The sequence below is a fragment of the Silurus meridionalis genome, chromosome 28, assembly GCF_014805685.1.
Source record: "Silurus meridionalis isolate SWU-2019-XX chromosome 28, ASM1480568v1, whole genome shotgun sequence".
NCBI classification, from domain to species: Eukaryota; Metazoa; Chordata; class Actinopteri; order Siluriformes; family Siluridae; genus Silurus; species Silurus meridionalis.
In genome coordinates, this window is record NC_060911.1 from 6,149,240 (window position 1) to 6,166,424 (window position 17,185).

General features: G+C 38.5%; 1 protein-coding gene across 4 annotated transcripts; it reads right to left on the reverse strand.

Moving 5' to 3' along the window:
* Positions 1 to 1,725: 1,725 nt before the first annotated feature.
* tox4b (TOX high mobility group box family member 4 b) lies at positions 1,726 to 14,859 on the reverse strand. 4 transcript variants are annotated; one of them, XM_046843230.1, is made up of 9 exons: positions 14,755 to 14,859; positions 9,855 to 9,923; positions 7,720 to 7,992; positions 5,928 to 6,188; positions 5,402 to 5,719; positions 5,181 to 5,261; positions 4,447 to 5,076; positions 4,098 to 4,252; positions 1,726 to 2,880 (listed from the first exon to the last, which is right to left on the reverse strand). In XM_046843230.1, the coding sequence occupies exons 1-9, from the start codon at positions 14,758 to 14,760 to the stop codon at positions 2,823 to 2,825; spliced, it is 1,851 nt and encodes a 616-aa protein (XP_046699186.1). In that variant the 5' UTR covers positions 14,761 to 14,859; the 3' UTR covers positions 1,726 to 2,822. The 4 variants fall into 4 exon arrangements, with proteins under 4 accessions (XP_046699186.1, XP_046699185.1, XP_046699184.1 ...); XM_046843229.1 differs by having other exon boundaries at positions 9,810 to 9,923; XM_046843228.1 differs by lacking the exon at positions 14,755 to 14,859 and adding an exon at positions 11,794 to 13,493.
* Between the last annotated feature and the right edge of the window lie 2,326 nt (positions 14,860 to 17,185).

The window sequence follows — 17,185 nt, forward strand, 5'->3', positions numbered from 1 at the left end:
TTCCTTCCTTCCTTCCTTACTTCTTCTCCTCCCCTCATCCTCATCTTTCTCTTTCTTCCCTCTGATTTTCACTCCTCCAAACTTCACCACTTGCCATTTTACTTGTAACTATCAAAATATCCAATATTTGTTGGATATGTGGTTCTTCAATCACCTTTTTTCTGTTTATTCCCTGCTTTTATTTTTCTTTCTTTAATGTATACGCATATATTATTTTAAAATGTAAATATAACATATTGTTTTTTTGTTTATGATTTTTTTATTGTATTTGTTTTAATTGTGTATATATATATGTGTGTGTGTGTGTGTGTGTGTTTGTGTACATATGACGTTTGTGTATTTGTACATTTGAAGGTAATATATAAACAGCGCCCCTAGTGGTGTTTGTGCTCAAGCTCCTCCCATCTTGCTATGACCAAGCGAAAATTTCCCGCCTTTCCAAAATTTCCCGCCAAATTCCTCTCATTTAAAATGGTTCCCAAAGAGATGATGATGATGATAAATCATATCATCATCATCAGACAGGGTTGTAAAAAAATACAAGTTTGATCTTAAATGTGTTCCATTTACACCTGAGTACTCATGATGGGAAATTAACAATAAGCCATAAGTTTGTGGACAGCTGGCCATTACAAGTGTGTGTGTGTCTATTGGAGGAGCTATGTGTTGTGTCTAATTAGGGGATAGAGCCCTTCTTTGCAAGAGCTGTTTACCCTAAGTCCTATTTTCTTCGTGAAAAGGTTGTTGCAGTGATGTTTTGTCTGTGAGAGTGGCTAATAAAAGAAAGAGGCTCTGCTTGACTCAATGATCTTGCTGTCCTTCTCATTCATCACACCACCACAACATAGGGACATCTGTGGGAGTACACAGAGAGAGGGTTTCATACACACATACATTTTTTTATTTATATTATATATATAGAGCTGCCAATCAATTGAAATATTTAATCACAATAAATCTCTTGATTGTCATGAGTAAACTCGTAATTAATCACAGCTTAATTGCACATTTTATCGGTTCTAAATGTACCTTTTCAAGTTTTTAATACTCTAATCAAAAATATGGATGCTTTATGTACGTTACTTATTAGTGAAACCATACCCAACATAGAGTGGAGACATCTCAAAGATTTTAAAGGTCATAGACATGAGCAAGTTCTTTGAATAACATCTATGAGACACAAAAAAAAAGAACATAAAAATACCAGGTTCCCATTACATCTCTTACTTTGCAATGAGCAATTTACTTACACAAGCCTGTTTACATTTTCAGATGACAGGGCAGCTCATAACTCATAAATGTTTTAAATTATGTAAATCATCAGGACACCGAAAGGAACTTTTTCTTTGTTTTCACACGGACCGTTTTAATTGCCGGATTTTGGTGCTTGATTTGATACTTGCCGCATCAAATGATTTTTCAGTGGAGTGTAATATATATATATATATATAATTATTCCTTTTTTGAATATCTGAGTAAACGAGGGATGTCCTGAATAAATGTGTTGCGTTGAAGGTTTTAATTTCACCTTTTATATTTTTTTCAATAAAAATTGGCAAACAAATTCACGCTGCGTTAATTGCATTAATAAAAATTTGTGCTATTAAAATGAACTTGCATTAACGCGTTATGTACATACGTATGTATGTATCTATAAAATCACAACTGAGCTACCACTCTCCACTTACATATTTCATAAAGAAGCAATACACAAAACACAAGAGACTCGTGCATGATGTTTATTTTGCATGAAAATGTCTACTTCACTGATTGCAAGATAGTTAAAAAAACAAAAACAAAAACATTTCGCAACAGAATATAAAATAGAAATTCTGCAATTTGTCTCCAACAAACCTCTCTCCTACTGGTTGTGAAATAAAGAACCAACTCCATTCTGGAAAATAAAACACTGATCTTTTTCATGTGGCAGGAGATGATCATAATTAAAATACTTCTAGTGTCTCATTGTTCAAAATAGTGTATCTTACCCATGCCAATGTTTTCACTAGAGCATCAAATCAGAGTCTTTTGTGTACTCACTATGATTCGAGTTTGGAAATCTTTAATTACAGTTGTACGTAACAGAGCTAGTCCTTCAGATTTTCCATTTTGCCCAATTGGAAATAAAACTGCACATTTTGGGAGCACTACAATTAATTAAACTTGAAAATTGTCCTTTTACAATTCCAGCTTTTATCATATTTAACAAATTATAAGATAAACAAAACAAACAAACAAAAAAAAAACCGTAGTGCCTTTTTGATGAGCCATTTTGTATTGAATTGTATACTTTTCTTTCCTCAAAATGTTTAACACTTTTTCCACTCCACAAAGAATTTGACTGGTTGAGGGGAATTCTTTGGGGTGTAAAAATTTTGGATGGAGACTGAACTAATAACTGGCAAAGTTACTTAGGTCACATTATTTTCTTCCAAACTTTTTTCCCACAAAAAATTCTACATTCCAATCAGCATTTTCTATCTTTCAAGGTTTCCCCCCCTAAAACTGGTACATTTAATGAAATTTTCTCCATAAATTCCAAACCAATATCACATCACATTTGTACTTCAATGAATTGACCGTGTTGCCTGTCGTACAGTTAATAACTACACTGTACACATACAGGTAGGTGTACTGCTGCTGACTGGTGAACTCATCTCTTTAAAATCATCACCCTCACTGTTGGCTTGAGATGGAAGTACTGATAAGCAACAACCGATTCAAAAATATTCCTCTCAAAATCTATAAATACACACTCCACATTCTCTCTCTCTCTCTCTCTGCCTTCATCCCTGCCTCGCTGGATGATCTGTAGCTGGGTTTTAAGTGACCGTGGTGAAGTTCTGTCCTCTGATTGCACACCAGGCCATGAACACGTCCCTAAGGGAAAACAGCAAAGCAAATATAAAACAGGTTGACAAAGGCGATGGTCAAGAAAAACCTGAACATGTTTTACATTACTGTGTAAAAATATTATTTAGATACATTTAACCTATTTCTTTTTTATTAATCATTATTTAACAAGTTAAATAATAGCACATAGTAGTGGTGTAAAGGTACACGTGTTCGTACCGAACTTTTTTGGTACACGACTTCGGTGCACATGTTTAACCTAATGATGATAATTAATAATAATAATGATATTAATATGATGCAATCCTTTTTACGTGAGGAACATCCAGTTAAAATCTGAGTTCCTTCCAAAATATTTTAAGTGGTGGACTGCAAGTTTAGTTTTTTATTTAAATTTGAAAACATACACAACAATGCCAGAGGTATAAAAAAAGAACCTAGAGTTAGTGCAGTGTAGATGTGACTTCTCACTCACTCTGCACCAGAAATACAATTTGTAGTCAAATCAAGTGGCTTTTATCGTCATTTTTACCATTCACAGTGGTTCCGGGAACCATGGTGCTACACTAAACAACATAGAGCTATAGTGTGTTGTAAAACTCAGATTTTGGTTTGCGCATGTGCAAAATTAGGGCCATTTTTGTTTTTACAACATTCTAGCGATAGGGATTTTTTTTTAGCATTTTATGTCAGCTTCAAGAGTTTCTTGTAAAAGAAGAAAATCCTGACAATTCTGCATATCGAGAGAGTGAATGAATGAGGAATGGAAGGAATGAAGACATTTGTTAAAGTATGTTGTAATAAGTAGAACAGTTAAATAAATTTTGAATATAAAATATAACAAGCATATATATATATATATATATATATATATATATATATATATATATATATATATATATATATATATATAACTAAACTATTTCATAATTTTTTTCTATTTATTAAATTTTATTAAATCAAATGAATGTGCCAATTTAATAAATTACTCAATGTAATCAATATTAAAGTGTATGGCATTAATTGATTTATTCTATTTTACTTTTTACTTTTTATAAAAGATCAAATATTTTATATATTACTTACCGAAGCAAGCATGTTATTTTACCTGTTTTAAATATGTAAACTGTTGATGTCTACAAATGTTAATAATAATAATAAACTGTTTATTACAAGCAATCTTATGTTTTGCAATTAAACCGTATAATATGTATAATAACATTATAATATGCATATTATTGCACCTGCAATGCGTGGCCACACACTCGTTGCTACAGTATTCTCTGTCCCAGTCTTTGCTCTCGACTGGTGGGTTGTTGCAACCAGCACGAGAACACACAGCATGACCTGAAGAGGGAGTCAACTCATGTGCTGGAGAGCTGTTCAGCTCTACCTCCATCTGAGAAAGAAGAAAGTAAGAACAATAATTAAAACTGTAATAAAAGATTTGATTTATGTCAGTTCAAAATCCCCCACTTTCAATAAAATGAAAAAGGTAAAAATTTGAGAAGAATGAGGGAGGGAGAGAGAAGGAACATCAGTCATTACTGGCCAATATGAGCATGCTAATTCTAGTGTAATTATTCTTCATACCCCTTCCTCTGACTCGGTGCTAATTATATTAGCAGGCTGTGCCACGTCCACTTCCATGGTGGCGCCATCTGCTGATGCATCTGTGGCACTATGTACAATAATGGGTGTGGCCACATCTGCCTGGGCAGGGGCGGGAACTATCTTGATTTGCAGAGGAGGAGGAGGTGTGGAGGCAAAGGGGGCGGCGGCCTGGCCGACCGCACCCCCTCCACGAGGTTTGGCCTGAAGTGGCGGCGGGGCAACAGAATGCACCATCTGCTGGAGGCGTGGGGGCGGCGGTGTGTTTTGCATCTGCTGCAGGGGCGGCGGCAGGCGGGCTGAAGGCTGCTTGGGGATGATGATCTTGGTGACTATGGGCAGAGCCGGGGTCGGCGTGGTGGGCGGAGCTGAAGGAGCAGGCGGCTTGTGGGCGCCCGTGCGTGACCGCGTAGTCACCTGCGGCAGGTCGATGATGATGTTCGACGTGCAAATGTTGGTGATAGTGTTGTTGTCGGGTGCATGCACTGGGATGCGGTTTGAGCGTGTGGGTGTGGGCTGAGGGGGCGGCGCCTCAGAGGCAGGAGTCACAATGGGAGCCACAACAGGAGGGGAGGGTGGAGAAGGCGCAGTGTCCAGCACTTCAATAGTGGGCTGCAAAAGGTCAGAAAAGAGTTAGAAATATGATTTCACCAGTATACCACGGTTTCGTTAGTATTTGTTCACTTCAGCAGTATGACTGGCTGACTGCATGTTACCTGTGATAGCTGACTGGCTCTGTACGCTGCCAGGGCTTTAAGATATTCCTTCTTTGCAGCTTCAGTCTTCCTCTTATAGACCTGAAGCACAAACAGCATAAGCAAACAGAGTCATTAGTAATAACTGCTACCTCAACAATCTTTCAGGCGAATGTGGCTTATTCAATAAACACAAAAATTACATTTCGTCTGGAAAACCCAAACATTTAAGAAAGTCACACCTGCTTCTGCTCCTCCCCGAGACTGTCCCACATGGAAGCGACAATCTTGGACACCTCTCCAAACGTGGCGTTGGGGTTCTGGCCCTTGATAGCTGCCTGTGTATCACGGAAGAACAACGCATAAGCTGAAACTGGCTTCTGGGGCTCATTGGGGTCTTTTTTCTTCTTGCCTTTTTTGGCCCCTCCTCCAACACCTACACCTTTACGTGCCAAGGTGGGTGGAACAGAAGACATAGACATGGCAGGTTGTTCTGAGAGAGCAGGGGAGAGAGAGATAACACCGGGAGAGACAGAGAGAGGGGACTCCACCAGTACGCTCTTCTGGGCCAAAAGGAGAAGGACACAAGGAGGAAAGGAACGGGACAGAAGGAATGACATTAGTGTCTATTAGATTTCAATTTTCAAGACTTTATATTGTAGTTTAAAAGGACCTGTCAAGATGTTTTACGATGTTTGTGACAATGCACATTGAGTACAATTCAGTCAGGAATATACTTGAACTTGTGATCTGAACTGAGGCACTCACCCTTCGGAAGTCGTCCATGTCGTCGTCCTGTAGGGACTCTGAAGGTGAGCCTGTGGCTGAAAGTGGCTGGTCAGGTGAGTGTGTGCGGGTCAGAATGGTCCCGGCCCCTAGACTAAGACCCAGCTGGGCACTAAGCTCTGACTGGTCAATGGTGGTCAGTGGATTGTGCCCCAGCAGGGCATGATTCATGTCTTGTAGTGGCACGTCAATGGTCATGGGGGAGGAGCTGCTGAACTGCGAGCCAATTGGATGTCCAAGATCCTGCAAGAGACATGTTGGGTTCGGTTTTAGAACCGATTCTCTTCAAGAAAAGAGGTGAAAGTGTTGGCTATATTCATTGTTTCAACTGTTAACTTATTTTAACAAATATATGTATATTCTAGTAGAATTAGAAAACTTGAAAAAATCATTAAATGACCACAAATACATGTCACTTTTGGCTTCTTTCACATAATACACTTGTGTTATCTTCACATTTGCACCTTTTCAGTATTATTGTAATATCTGACACAGCAAACCGTAAGTGTACGTTCCGCACTTGTGTAAGAGACATAACTTTTCCACCATGCAGAATCAGCTAAAAAAAACAGGTGACGCCGTCCAACCAGAGCAATGGTGCGGAAAAAAGCAGACTGCTGCTTAAAAACAGTTAAAGTTAACAGTGTCCCAGGCTTTAAGTCTTCCCTTTTTAATCCAGCCTTATATAAACTATACTGTCAAAAGTATTGGGTCACCTGACCTTTCCTGTTATATGTGTTTCTTTTCCAAACTGTTACCAAAAATCTGAAGGCACCGAATTGTACAGGACGTCTTTAGATGCGCTGTTATAAAATTTTCCATTCACTTGAACCTGGAAACCCAAACCTGTTCCAGCATGGTGATGCCCCTGTGTACAAACTGAGCTCCTTAAAGATCTGGTTTACATGCTTTGAAGAGGAAGATCTTGAGTGGCCTGCTATAGAGCTCTAATCTCATCCCTACTGAACACCTCACCTACATCAGTAATAGCCTCTCTCAATACCCTTGTGGCTGATGAACACAAATATCCATAAGCCACATTTATCTGTTCTAAATGTACCCTAAATTAATACTTTTCAAGTTTTTAATTCTCTATTCAACATGGGTATGGACAAATGCGGCTGCTTTATTAAAAAATGTGTTTATTATTAGTGAAAATCAACATAGAGCATGAAGACAAAATACTCTTGTAAATGTTTTTAAGTAATTATGGTGTTTTGAATTACATAAATCATCAGGACCCCAAACAGACCTTTTACTATGTTTCCACACGGACGGTTTTAACTGCCGGATGTTTGCATCATGGCGGAATTTTAAAGTTTGTTGTGAGACTTTCCGCAACAGTAAAACAAATGTTTGGTGATTACAAAGTTTTTTTCAATATATATCTGAATAAAGAAAGTGAACGCCGTGAATAAACGCGTGTTGTGTTAAAGGTTTAAATTTTGCCTCTTTCGCAATTATTCGCTTAGATTTTTCATAAAAATTATCACACAAATGCGTGCTGCATTAATCATGCGTTAATAACATTAGTGGCATTAAAATGCAGTAACGTGTTAATTTTGACAGCCCTGATATTTATCTTGGATTTATTTATATACATTGCTATTTGTACTTCCGATGCTAACTGCGTTTCATTAACCCTGTACTACGCTGAATGACAATGTTGACTCTAATCTATACACATATTGGAGACAACCTCAGCAGACCTATTTGAATATATTAGAAACCTACCACCCAGTCAAACATCTTACACTGATAGAGGTTTCCTTACCATTCCCAGAGTTGATCCCAACATTGGTCCACCTCCCTGCTGGGTCATCAGGCTCAAATGCTCAAGCCCTTGTGTTGTTGGGTTAACAAAAGTTGAGGCGAAGGAAGGGTCGTCACCCTGCACCACAGCGTTGCTGGGGACGACAGGGGCTGAACCCCTCTCCAGCTCTCCGAAGTGTGACACCACATCTGAAACGCTGAGAGCCGAGTCGGGGTCCAGGGAGATGGGAGGGATCTCAAACTCTTCATCACCCAAATTTGGTGTGTGGAAAGTCTGCAGAAGGAAGATGATCAGGTTGCAGATGCACACAGAATACAAAAATTACCAGATGACCAAATCTGTAATAGTTATACAGTTATCATTTTAATACATAACATATAATAAGACATTTTTCAGATTTGTCTGTATTTCTTTGTACAGACTGTCAGTGTGAACATTAAATAAAGATGCAACACTATGGTGTTAGTAGCAATAAATAAATGACCTAAAAAACCTGAAAAAAGTCAATGCAAACTTTCGAGAAGTGTCTTGTCAATTTGTTGGTGCAGACTACAGTTGCAAAATTGGATTTTCAAAACTGGAAACTTTACATTGGAATTAATGGGAATATATGGAAATGAATGGGAATAAACTAGGAATTTACAAAATTGCATGTAAGCCTATAAGAGGTAAATTAAATGTAGTTGAAAATAAAATCTTGCAGTATAATGTTTAAAACAACCAGAATTAATGCAATTTCAATTCAATTTATCACATGGACACAGCACATTTAGTGCAGGGCTATTAAGACCATATCCACTACATGCACTGTAGCATAACGCATTCATTTCTTGAATCCTGCACACAAAATTATGTACAGTATATATAAAAAAATATCCATCTTGGAAAGATTTTTTTTGTTGAAAACTTTCTTGTGCTGTATGTAAGCACAAGATTATACTAATTAAATAAATAAAGCCTTTTTTTTTAATCTGTATTAGTTTGCATGCATGTCAGTTTATGACCAAACAAATGTTTATATTTACGTTTGTATATAATAAAAGCTTGTATATATTTCCCAAAATTCAAAATAAATTCCGATTAATTCAAACATTTCCAACATGGGACATTTCCCAAATTCCCCGAACAGAGTTCCCATGGAAAGTTTGAGATTTTCTGCCCTTTTGCAACCATAGTGTAGACAAACAAACCCCTGTATATCAGAAAATCCAGAAATGGAGACAAAGAACACAAACCGTGTACTTGAGTAAACGTAGAGATTCCTGAGGTAAAATATTACTGAACTAATATTTTACCTCAGGAAAAATATTACTTCAGTAAACGATCAAATGTATTTGCCTTCAAATTTACTTAAGAATCCAAAGTGCTATGATTTATTACAGCTATAAAATTTTCCTATTATTTTTGTCACAAAACTTTTTCTTAATCAACTCAGTTTATGTAAAAAGACTCTCAGCACAACAATCTATTAATAGACTGATATTGAAGAGAAACACTGATTCAAACAGTCAGGAGTTTCTTCCATCGTTCATTCCTCTCAGAAATGTTCTGCCTGCTGTATCTGATGCTGAACGGTAAGTTTATGATAAGTATATACCACCAAGTGCCAATCAAAAGTTGTTATAATTTACAAGTTCTTATCCGCTCACAAATAAAAAGGATTGACTGATTTCACTTTGAAATGTAGTGAAGTAAAAGTTTCCCCAAATGGAAATAATTCTGTAAAGTACAAATACATGAAGGAAATCTATACCACTGATTAAAAAGGACCTTTCCTCGTCACTGGGATTACTTTTGTACCTTCATAATGTACCTTTGCATTGGAAAGGTGGATACAGTAGATCCCCTGAGTGAAGATTTTTAGTGTGCACTAGATGCACTCACACTTCTAGGTAAAAGGTAACCACTATCAGGGAACCTCTTTAATACCTGTAAAGCATCACTTCAAAACAAGTGTAGCCAAAAGAGTCTCCACAACTAGAGGCAAGTCGACAAACACTTCATTCTAGTTTTAAGATAAGGATTTCAGTGAGGACAACGCGAACAATAACACGGACAGAAAGAAGTAAAACACTATGTACGCAAAGCACCTCGGCATCCTGGATTCGAAGGGAGTATGTGGAGTGGAGAGGTACCTCGGAGGAGGACAGGAAAGGGTGGCCCTCTCCACTGATGGGCAAAAAGTTGTCGCTTCCTCCGGGAAACTGAAAATGAATCCAAAACAAATAATCCAAAATGAGACAGACGTCGAAGGGAACAAAAAAGTTGCACATTCATCATTATAACCGACATTGTTAATATTGACCGAACATTCTTTTGACCCCCTGCTCGCCATCGACAATTCTTCAATGTTTAAATCAAATCATGTCTTCATTTTTCACACATTGTTGCCAGGGGAATTTAGCCCTTCCTAAATATGTATCCCACTGCCTGAAGACCCAGAACACAATTTTATTCTTATATCATAATGTTAAAGATCTAGGGTAAGCTAGCTAAACAGTTACACACTTTCTTAGCAATACCACATCCACTGTAAAAAAAAAAAAAAAAAAAAAAAGACGAGCGAGAGCTCTTGAACTTGATTGCAGGAGCCAAGAACAAAAAAAAAAAACGAAACAGTAAACAAACCCAAAAAAACCCCCCCAAAAAAACAAACAAACAAAAAACCCCATAGTGTTACAAAACATATGATTTTGTGCATCATATTCTGAAGAAACTGGGAAAATTTTTAGTCTGCATCATACACGTCTATGATCATCTATGCAGATGCTGTCTTGAGTCATGAGGGGTGGGGTGGGGGGGTTCTGACTACTGGACTTCTTGTACTGGACTCCTGGTATATTCTTGAAGTATAATCATCGATTAAATCCGATCCATTACATGATTGAGTCTCAAAAAAAAAAAAAGGAGGTGCTTCTTATATATTTAATTATCGTTTTATCATCATTTCCGACTTTTAGAACTTCACATCACCCCAGACTGAATTAAGACCCAGTTGTCTCTCCTTATGTGGTCAATTTATCGCTGTCTGGGAAAACTGGGACGAAGGTTTTATGCCAGTGGAGATAATAACTGAAGCCCCGCTGATAAACGAATCCAATCTGAAGACAGCTTAAGTCCTGCTGTGACATTACGTCTCTCAGACATAGTGAAATTACAGCATCACTCATCACTTATAAGTCATGTACTTTTAAGGTATTTGGCTGTTTGACATACATTATCAGTGCTGGTCAAAATTTAGGAAACACCTCGTCTTTTTTTTTTTTACACATGCATGTTCCTTTTTGCAACAAACTAGTTAAAAGGCAAAAACACACACAAGAATTTGGACCGAAAAAAAGTGGAGAGACGAGTCGAAAAAAGGACAACACGAGAGACGTTAGCAGACAACTTAAGGTTTGGGGTTGTTTTAGAGCAGGGAAAGTTGAAAACTTATCAGATGAAAAGAATACTGAACCAATATGGCAACCATTCCATACTTCGACACCATGCAATTGTGTTTGGACTGCAGCTAAACTCCAACATTCAACAAGACAACAAGCCAAAAGCATACGCCCGAGCCAGGTAAGTGTTATTTAGAGAGCAAACATTTTGGCTGGATTGGTAAATAATGGAATTCCCTGCCCCATCACTGCACCCAAATCCTGTTTAACTGCTCTGGGATGAACAGGTTTGCAAGAAGGAAATCTCCAAAATGGTAAACACGTCTGGAAAGTTTTACAGGCAAAGTATTTAAACTGAATGTTTAGAGAAAAGAACCGTCTAGATGCTGAGAGCGTGTAAAGCTGTTACTTGTGATTTTTCATTGGAATAAAGCAGAACATGTACATTGATATATTTGTTTGATCACTTAAATAAAAACAAACAAAAAACTAGTTTGTTGCATAAACAAATGGAGCATACATGCAAACAAGGTGTTTCCATTTTGACAGGTACTGAGAAGGTAAAGGGCATTGCTCAAAACCACAGCCCTGGAAGCCTGTTGGTGCAGAGATTTGAACCCACAACCTTCTGATCAGCAGTCCAACACGTTCACACCACTGACATGCACTTTTGAAGGATTACAGCGATCACCTTTTGAACAGTATCGAATCCGTTAAAGGCTTGTGCGTCCAGGAACTCGGGATCCCCCGGCTGTCCGGTGCCATCGGTCAGATCCGAGTAAAAATTCAGATCCATTTGAAGACCTATCTGAGCATGCGCAAAAGACAATGAAATATGAACCGCAGGATGACGCCGGCGGGGTCGCCCCGAAAATCCGCCGGGTGAGCTGGTTTTCAAATAGTTTGGGTTTTATCCAGTTGACCCAGGCCAGGTTCACTCCTGGGCCTGAAATAACCCGGGTTAAATCCACAAGGCACTCTCGCACACGACTCGGGCTGTCGCGCACGACTGACGCATAGTTCGCTGCGCGTAGCACGCGGCCGCTTGCACGACTTCCGGCGTCGTGAATCCGTGCAAAAAAAAAAAAGACGGCGATCGGAATCGTTTATGTCTATAAAAAAACAACAACAAAAGAAAGCACAAGAAATCCACCAGGCAAGCGTGCTAGCAGATTATCTCCATGCTAACACTGTTTCCTTTTGAATGACAACCACATGGGGGGAGGATTAAACACACGGACACTGGCTACAGCCAAAATCCACCTTCCGCCCGGCGTTCCAAATCCTGGTACATTAAAACCAACCCAAATCGACTTCAAATCCCGTCAGATCGGTCCGAAACATCGGATCGCATCACACACAGGGGGATTTCTCCCCTTCACTCCTTCTCCTGTTCTTCTTCTCCTTCGCTCTGCGTCCTGCCACAGGCTGCTCAATCAAACCCGAGATACGGATTCGACCTCACAACTTGAGACGCTCCAAAACAGGGGAGGTAACGAGGCTCATACTATTTAACACGTGTGGGAGAAAAAAAAACTGGACTCCATAAACTTGACGCAAATCAAGCAGAACGCACGACTACCCTCGATCGTTCGGGTTACACGCAGGAAACAGACGACAAAACAGGAGTCGCGTTGCCGGAAATAACACCCTCCCCCTATTACTGAAGTGGAACAGTCCGTAAAGGGGCCGAGCAGAGCCGGCTCAGCCTAATTGATTCAGTGTGATTCTTGAATCAGAGATGAGCTTATTAAAAGACACAATGGCATAGTAGTGATATATTTATAACATGCAATACTAAGCATGCATTTACTGTTGTATTGAAAGGCAAGACTTTATATTGATAAGGCAAAATCTACCTTTTCAGTGGTGGGCTTTGCGTTTCACACCAAGGCCTTCAGTGGTGTCCATACCTGAATCAATGCACCTCTTAATACAATCATTATGACACAACATCAATATTACAGAGGAACACACTATAACAGAGTGCCGCATCTCAGACAGGTATCTCATACAGCGAGAACGAACACCGTTACTAAAGCAAGAATGCCAATGAACACAATTCAACTAGTCTCCTTTCACTGCAGCCACAGCTGCACCACCCACATACATCATCTCTAGCAGAAGCATTTTACTGCAGAATATGCAAAATTACTACTGGATTTCCGTGCATTTTTATAGTTCCTTTCGAGTTCTTTAAACCCCGGGGATTACGGTTGTTCTGGAGATTTGAAATAAAGGTAAAAGGTGTTTTAATGCAAATTCTACAGACGAGAATACAAAAAAATGGTTCTTGAAAAAGCCTAAAAACTATTTCAAACTGGTTGACCGTTCCTAACAATGTCCAGATGTTCTGAAAATGGCCTTGTAAGTAAATCTGAGACAAAAATAATTACTTCTCCTGTGTTAGGCATTATGGTAAAAAAAAAAAAAGCTATTACATCATACATATATATTTGAGATTGCGCAGTTTACTACAGACTTAGTTTGCGAGCTCCACCAAGATCTGAAAATGTGCATGTTTTGTATGCCTGCTAAATGGACCCAGTGATGCCAACTCGACTCTAATTGGTTGAAGCAACAGCTTCATTGTCATGTATTTGAAGCTACAGGTGCCGGCATTGTTGATTCTAAAGGCCTCAAGGCAAATTCCTTTGACCCTGGCAACATGTGATGGCTGAAATACAATTGGACAACATGAACAGACACTACTGGAATCAGCGTAACCAAGAGAAAAGCTATGAAAGTATGAAATGAAGAGAATAGTCTATCGGAAATAATTGTATACATTTATGGAAAAGTATATTAAAACGCAAGTCTGTGATTATGATGATCCGCCACTGCTTGTTATATATAAAAAAATAGTCTACTAATAGAAAACTTGTGTTGGCCTATTTAATTAATCAATTTATATTATAATTATATTTATGTAATAATTGTGTATTTATATATTTAATTTTAATTCAAGTTGCTTTAAAATATAAATGATTCTGAATTTTTAATATTAATATTTGATTAGATGAAAAAAATACAGGATTCAGATCACACTGAAAACAAAAGGAGTCAGGGTTTCATTGTTCAGTCATCTACCACTAAATTCTCTATACTTCACGTTCTCTCATCTCCAGTTACAATAATCACACCAGATCAGATGCTCCATGTGAAATATTTTTCTAATATCAAGCCTGATATTTGCACCCCAGAACCTTGAATTAAAACCCACTGGTTCTAGCTCTACCATGATTCAGGAAACACCCCACAGAAGGATTAGGAAACTTGTGAGATTTCAATGAAGATCGAGAAGAAGCTTGAAGTTCCTAACTCGGTTTTATTAGCTCGAAGAGCAGAATCATGAAGTTGTGCTGTGACTGTTGATCGAACGAGGTCAATATTCCCAACTAGTGTAAAGGAAAGTCGTTTTCTGGAAGCAGATGATCCTCCAGCTGATTTGAGACTAGCTGCTAGGAGGCTAAGAACAAGGAAGTTAGTTGTTGAGGAGCGCTCTGGGTCTGGTGGCTTTCTTTCTTTCCAGTAAACTCCTTTTTTCATGGACAATCAAGAGGAACAAAGTGTGAACTAAGATGTCGGAGGTGGAGAAGGGACCAGACAGATGAGCTATTGACAGTGAGTAACTCTCGGCTTCTCTTCTTACCTCCATACTCGCCCTGAAAACGACACGGATTCGCCTTCAAAACTCCAACCAAAGCGACTCAAAGCGCTAAAAAAAAAAAAAAAAAACTATAACATGGCAGCCGGTTTCCGGGTTAACAGCGGACATGGCGTCACCCACTGCCGCGGTTTTATTTATTTAATTTATTGATTGTTTATATGCTTTTACGACATTTGGGAACTTCCGACTTGGAGTCTACTACTTTTCTCACCAGAATTTGGAAATACAATACAATACAATATACAGTGAACTCAATGAGACGGCTGTTGTTGTTGTTTTTTTTGTTCTGAGCGCCGCCATGTTGAAATGACGTCATGGTATCGGGCTGGGAATCGGAGTTGCGCTCAAAAGTATGGCTCCTACTTGGAAGTCGGAAATCTTTCCATTTCTTTCTGAACGCAACACAAAAAAAGAATAAAAAAAGAAAGCAGCACTTCCGAACAAAAAATCCGAGTGTAGCAAATAATATCTATCTATCTATCTATCTATCTATCTATCTATCTATCTATCTATCTATCTATCTATCTATCTATCATTCACCCATCTATTCATTTATTCATCCATGATCTATTAATTCACCAATTTATTGCAATTTTATCTATCTATCTATCTATCTATCTATCTATCTATCTATCTATCTATCTATCTATCTATCTAACCCATCCATTCATTTAGTCATCCATCATCTATTCATTCACATTCACCTATTTATCCCTTTATTTTTTCCATTAATTCATTCAATTATTTATTAATCCACCCATCAGTTCATTCATTCACACAGGCATTTATTCATTAATCTACATCTGCTCACACATTTTAAAATGTGCTCTTCTTCTTTCAGCTGCTCCCATTAGGGGTTGCCACAGCGGATCATCCGTCTCCATACTCACTGTCCTCTACATCTGCCCATGTCCAAACCATCTCAGTCACGCCTCCCTCAACTCAAAATGTCCTACATGCACGATCCCTCTAATAAACTAATTTATAATCCTGTACATCGTTGTCACTCCCAACGAAAACCTCAACATCTTCAGCTCTGCTACCTCCAGCTCCACCTCCTGTCTTTTACTCAATGCCACTGTCTCTAAACCATACAACATCTCAGGTCTCACCACAGTCCTATAAACTTTCCCTTTCACTCTCACAGATACTCTTCTATCACAACTCACTCCTGCTATCACTATTCTCCACCCACTCCACCCTGCCTGCACTCTTTTCTTCACTTCTCTAACACACTCTCCATTACTTTGCACTGTTGACCCCAGGTACCTGAACTCCTCCACCTTCTCCACCTCTTCTCCCTGCAACCGCACCACTCCACTGCCCTCCCTCTTATTCACACACATGTACTCTGTCTTACTCCTACTGACTTTCTCTCCAGCACGTACCACCACCTTTTCCAGGCTATTTTCAACCTGCTCCCTAATCTCACCCTAAATCTCAATATCACCCGCAATTACTAAAGTCCATTGAGACTCCTGTCTGACCTCGTCTGTCAACCTGTCTATCACCACTGCAAACAGGAAAGGGCTCAGGGCCGATCCTTGATGCAGTCCAACCTCAACCTTAAATCAGTCTGTTGCTCCTACTGCCCACTTCACTGCTGTCACACTGTCCTCATAAATGTCCTGCACCACCCTCACGTACTTCTCTGCCAAACCAGACTTTCTCAAACAATACCACAACTCCTCTTTTGGCACTCTGTCGTACGCTTTCTCTAAATCCACACACACACAATCCCTAACACACAGATCTACATTTCTTCCAAGTAAGTACTTCATCCAAAACTTACAAAAGAGCATAATTATCATCTCACTGTTAAGCACACAGCTGTTTTACTTGAACAGGCAAAAGAAAAAGTATGATGTCAACTGTTCCTACTGTTCCTCGTCCTACAATCACTTGTACTACAGCTAGTAACCTAGTATTGTGTTTTTAAAGCAGGTCTGTTATTATGATACCAGAATGATGAAATAAACAGTTTCTATATCTATCTATAGATTTATTTATCTATCCATCAATCATCCATTCACTCACTCACCACTTCTTTCACTTATTCATCCATCAATCATCTGACCATCCATTCATTAATAGCTTAATTAATTAAATCATTCATTCATTCGCATGCATCCATCCGTTATTATATTTATCAGCGTTTACATGTTTTATATTGTATGCATTAATAATTACATAAAAAAAATTAAATATGTAAATATTTTTTTAATGATATTTGTTTTTAAAGAGTTTATTATTAAATTGACCTAAAATCTCTGTTTTCCTCCACCTTTTTAATTTTCCCTCCAGAATTTGAATGGAAACAAGTTCATTTTATTTATTTATTAAATGATGTCGCTTATGGGGACCGACAATGAAGTGTGTGTGTGTGTGTGATTATAAGCTAATTAAGCACGCA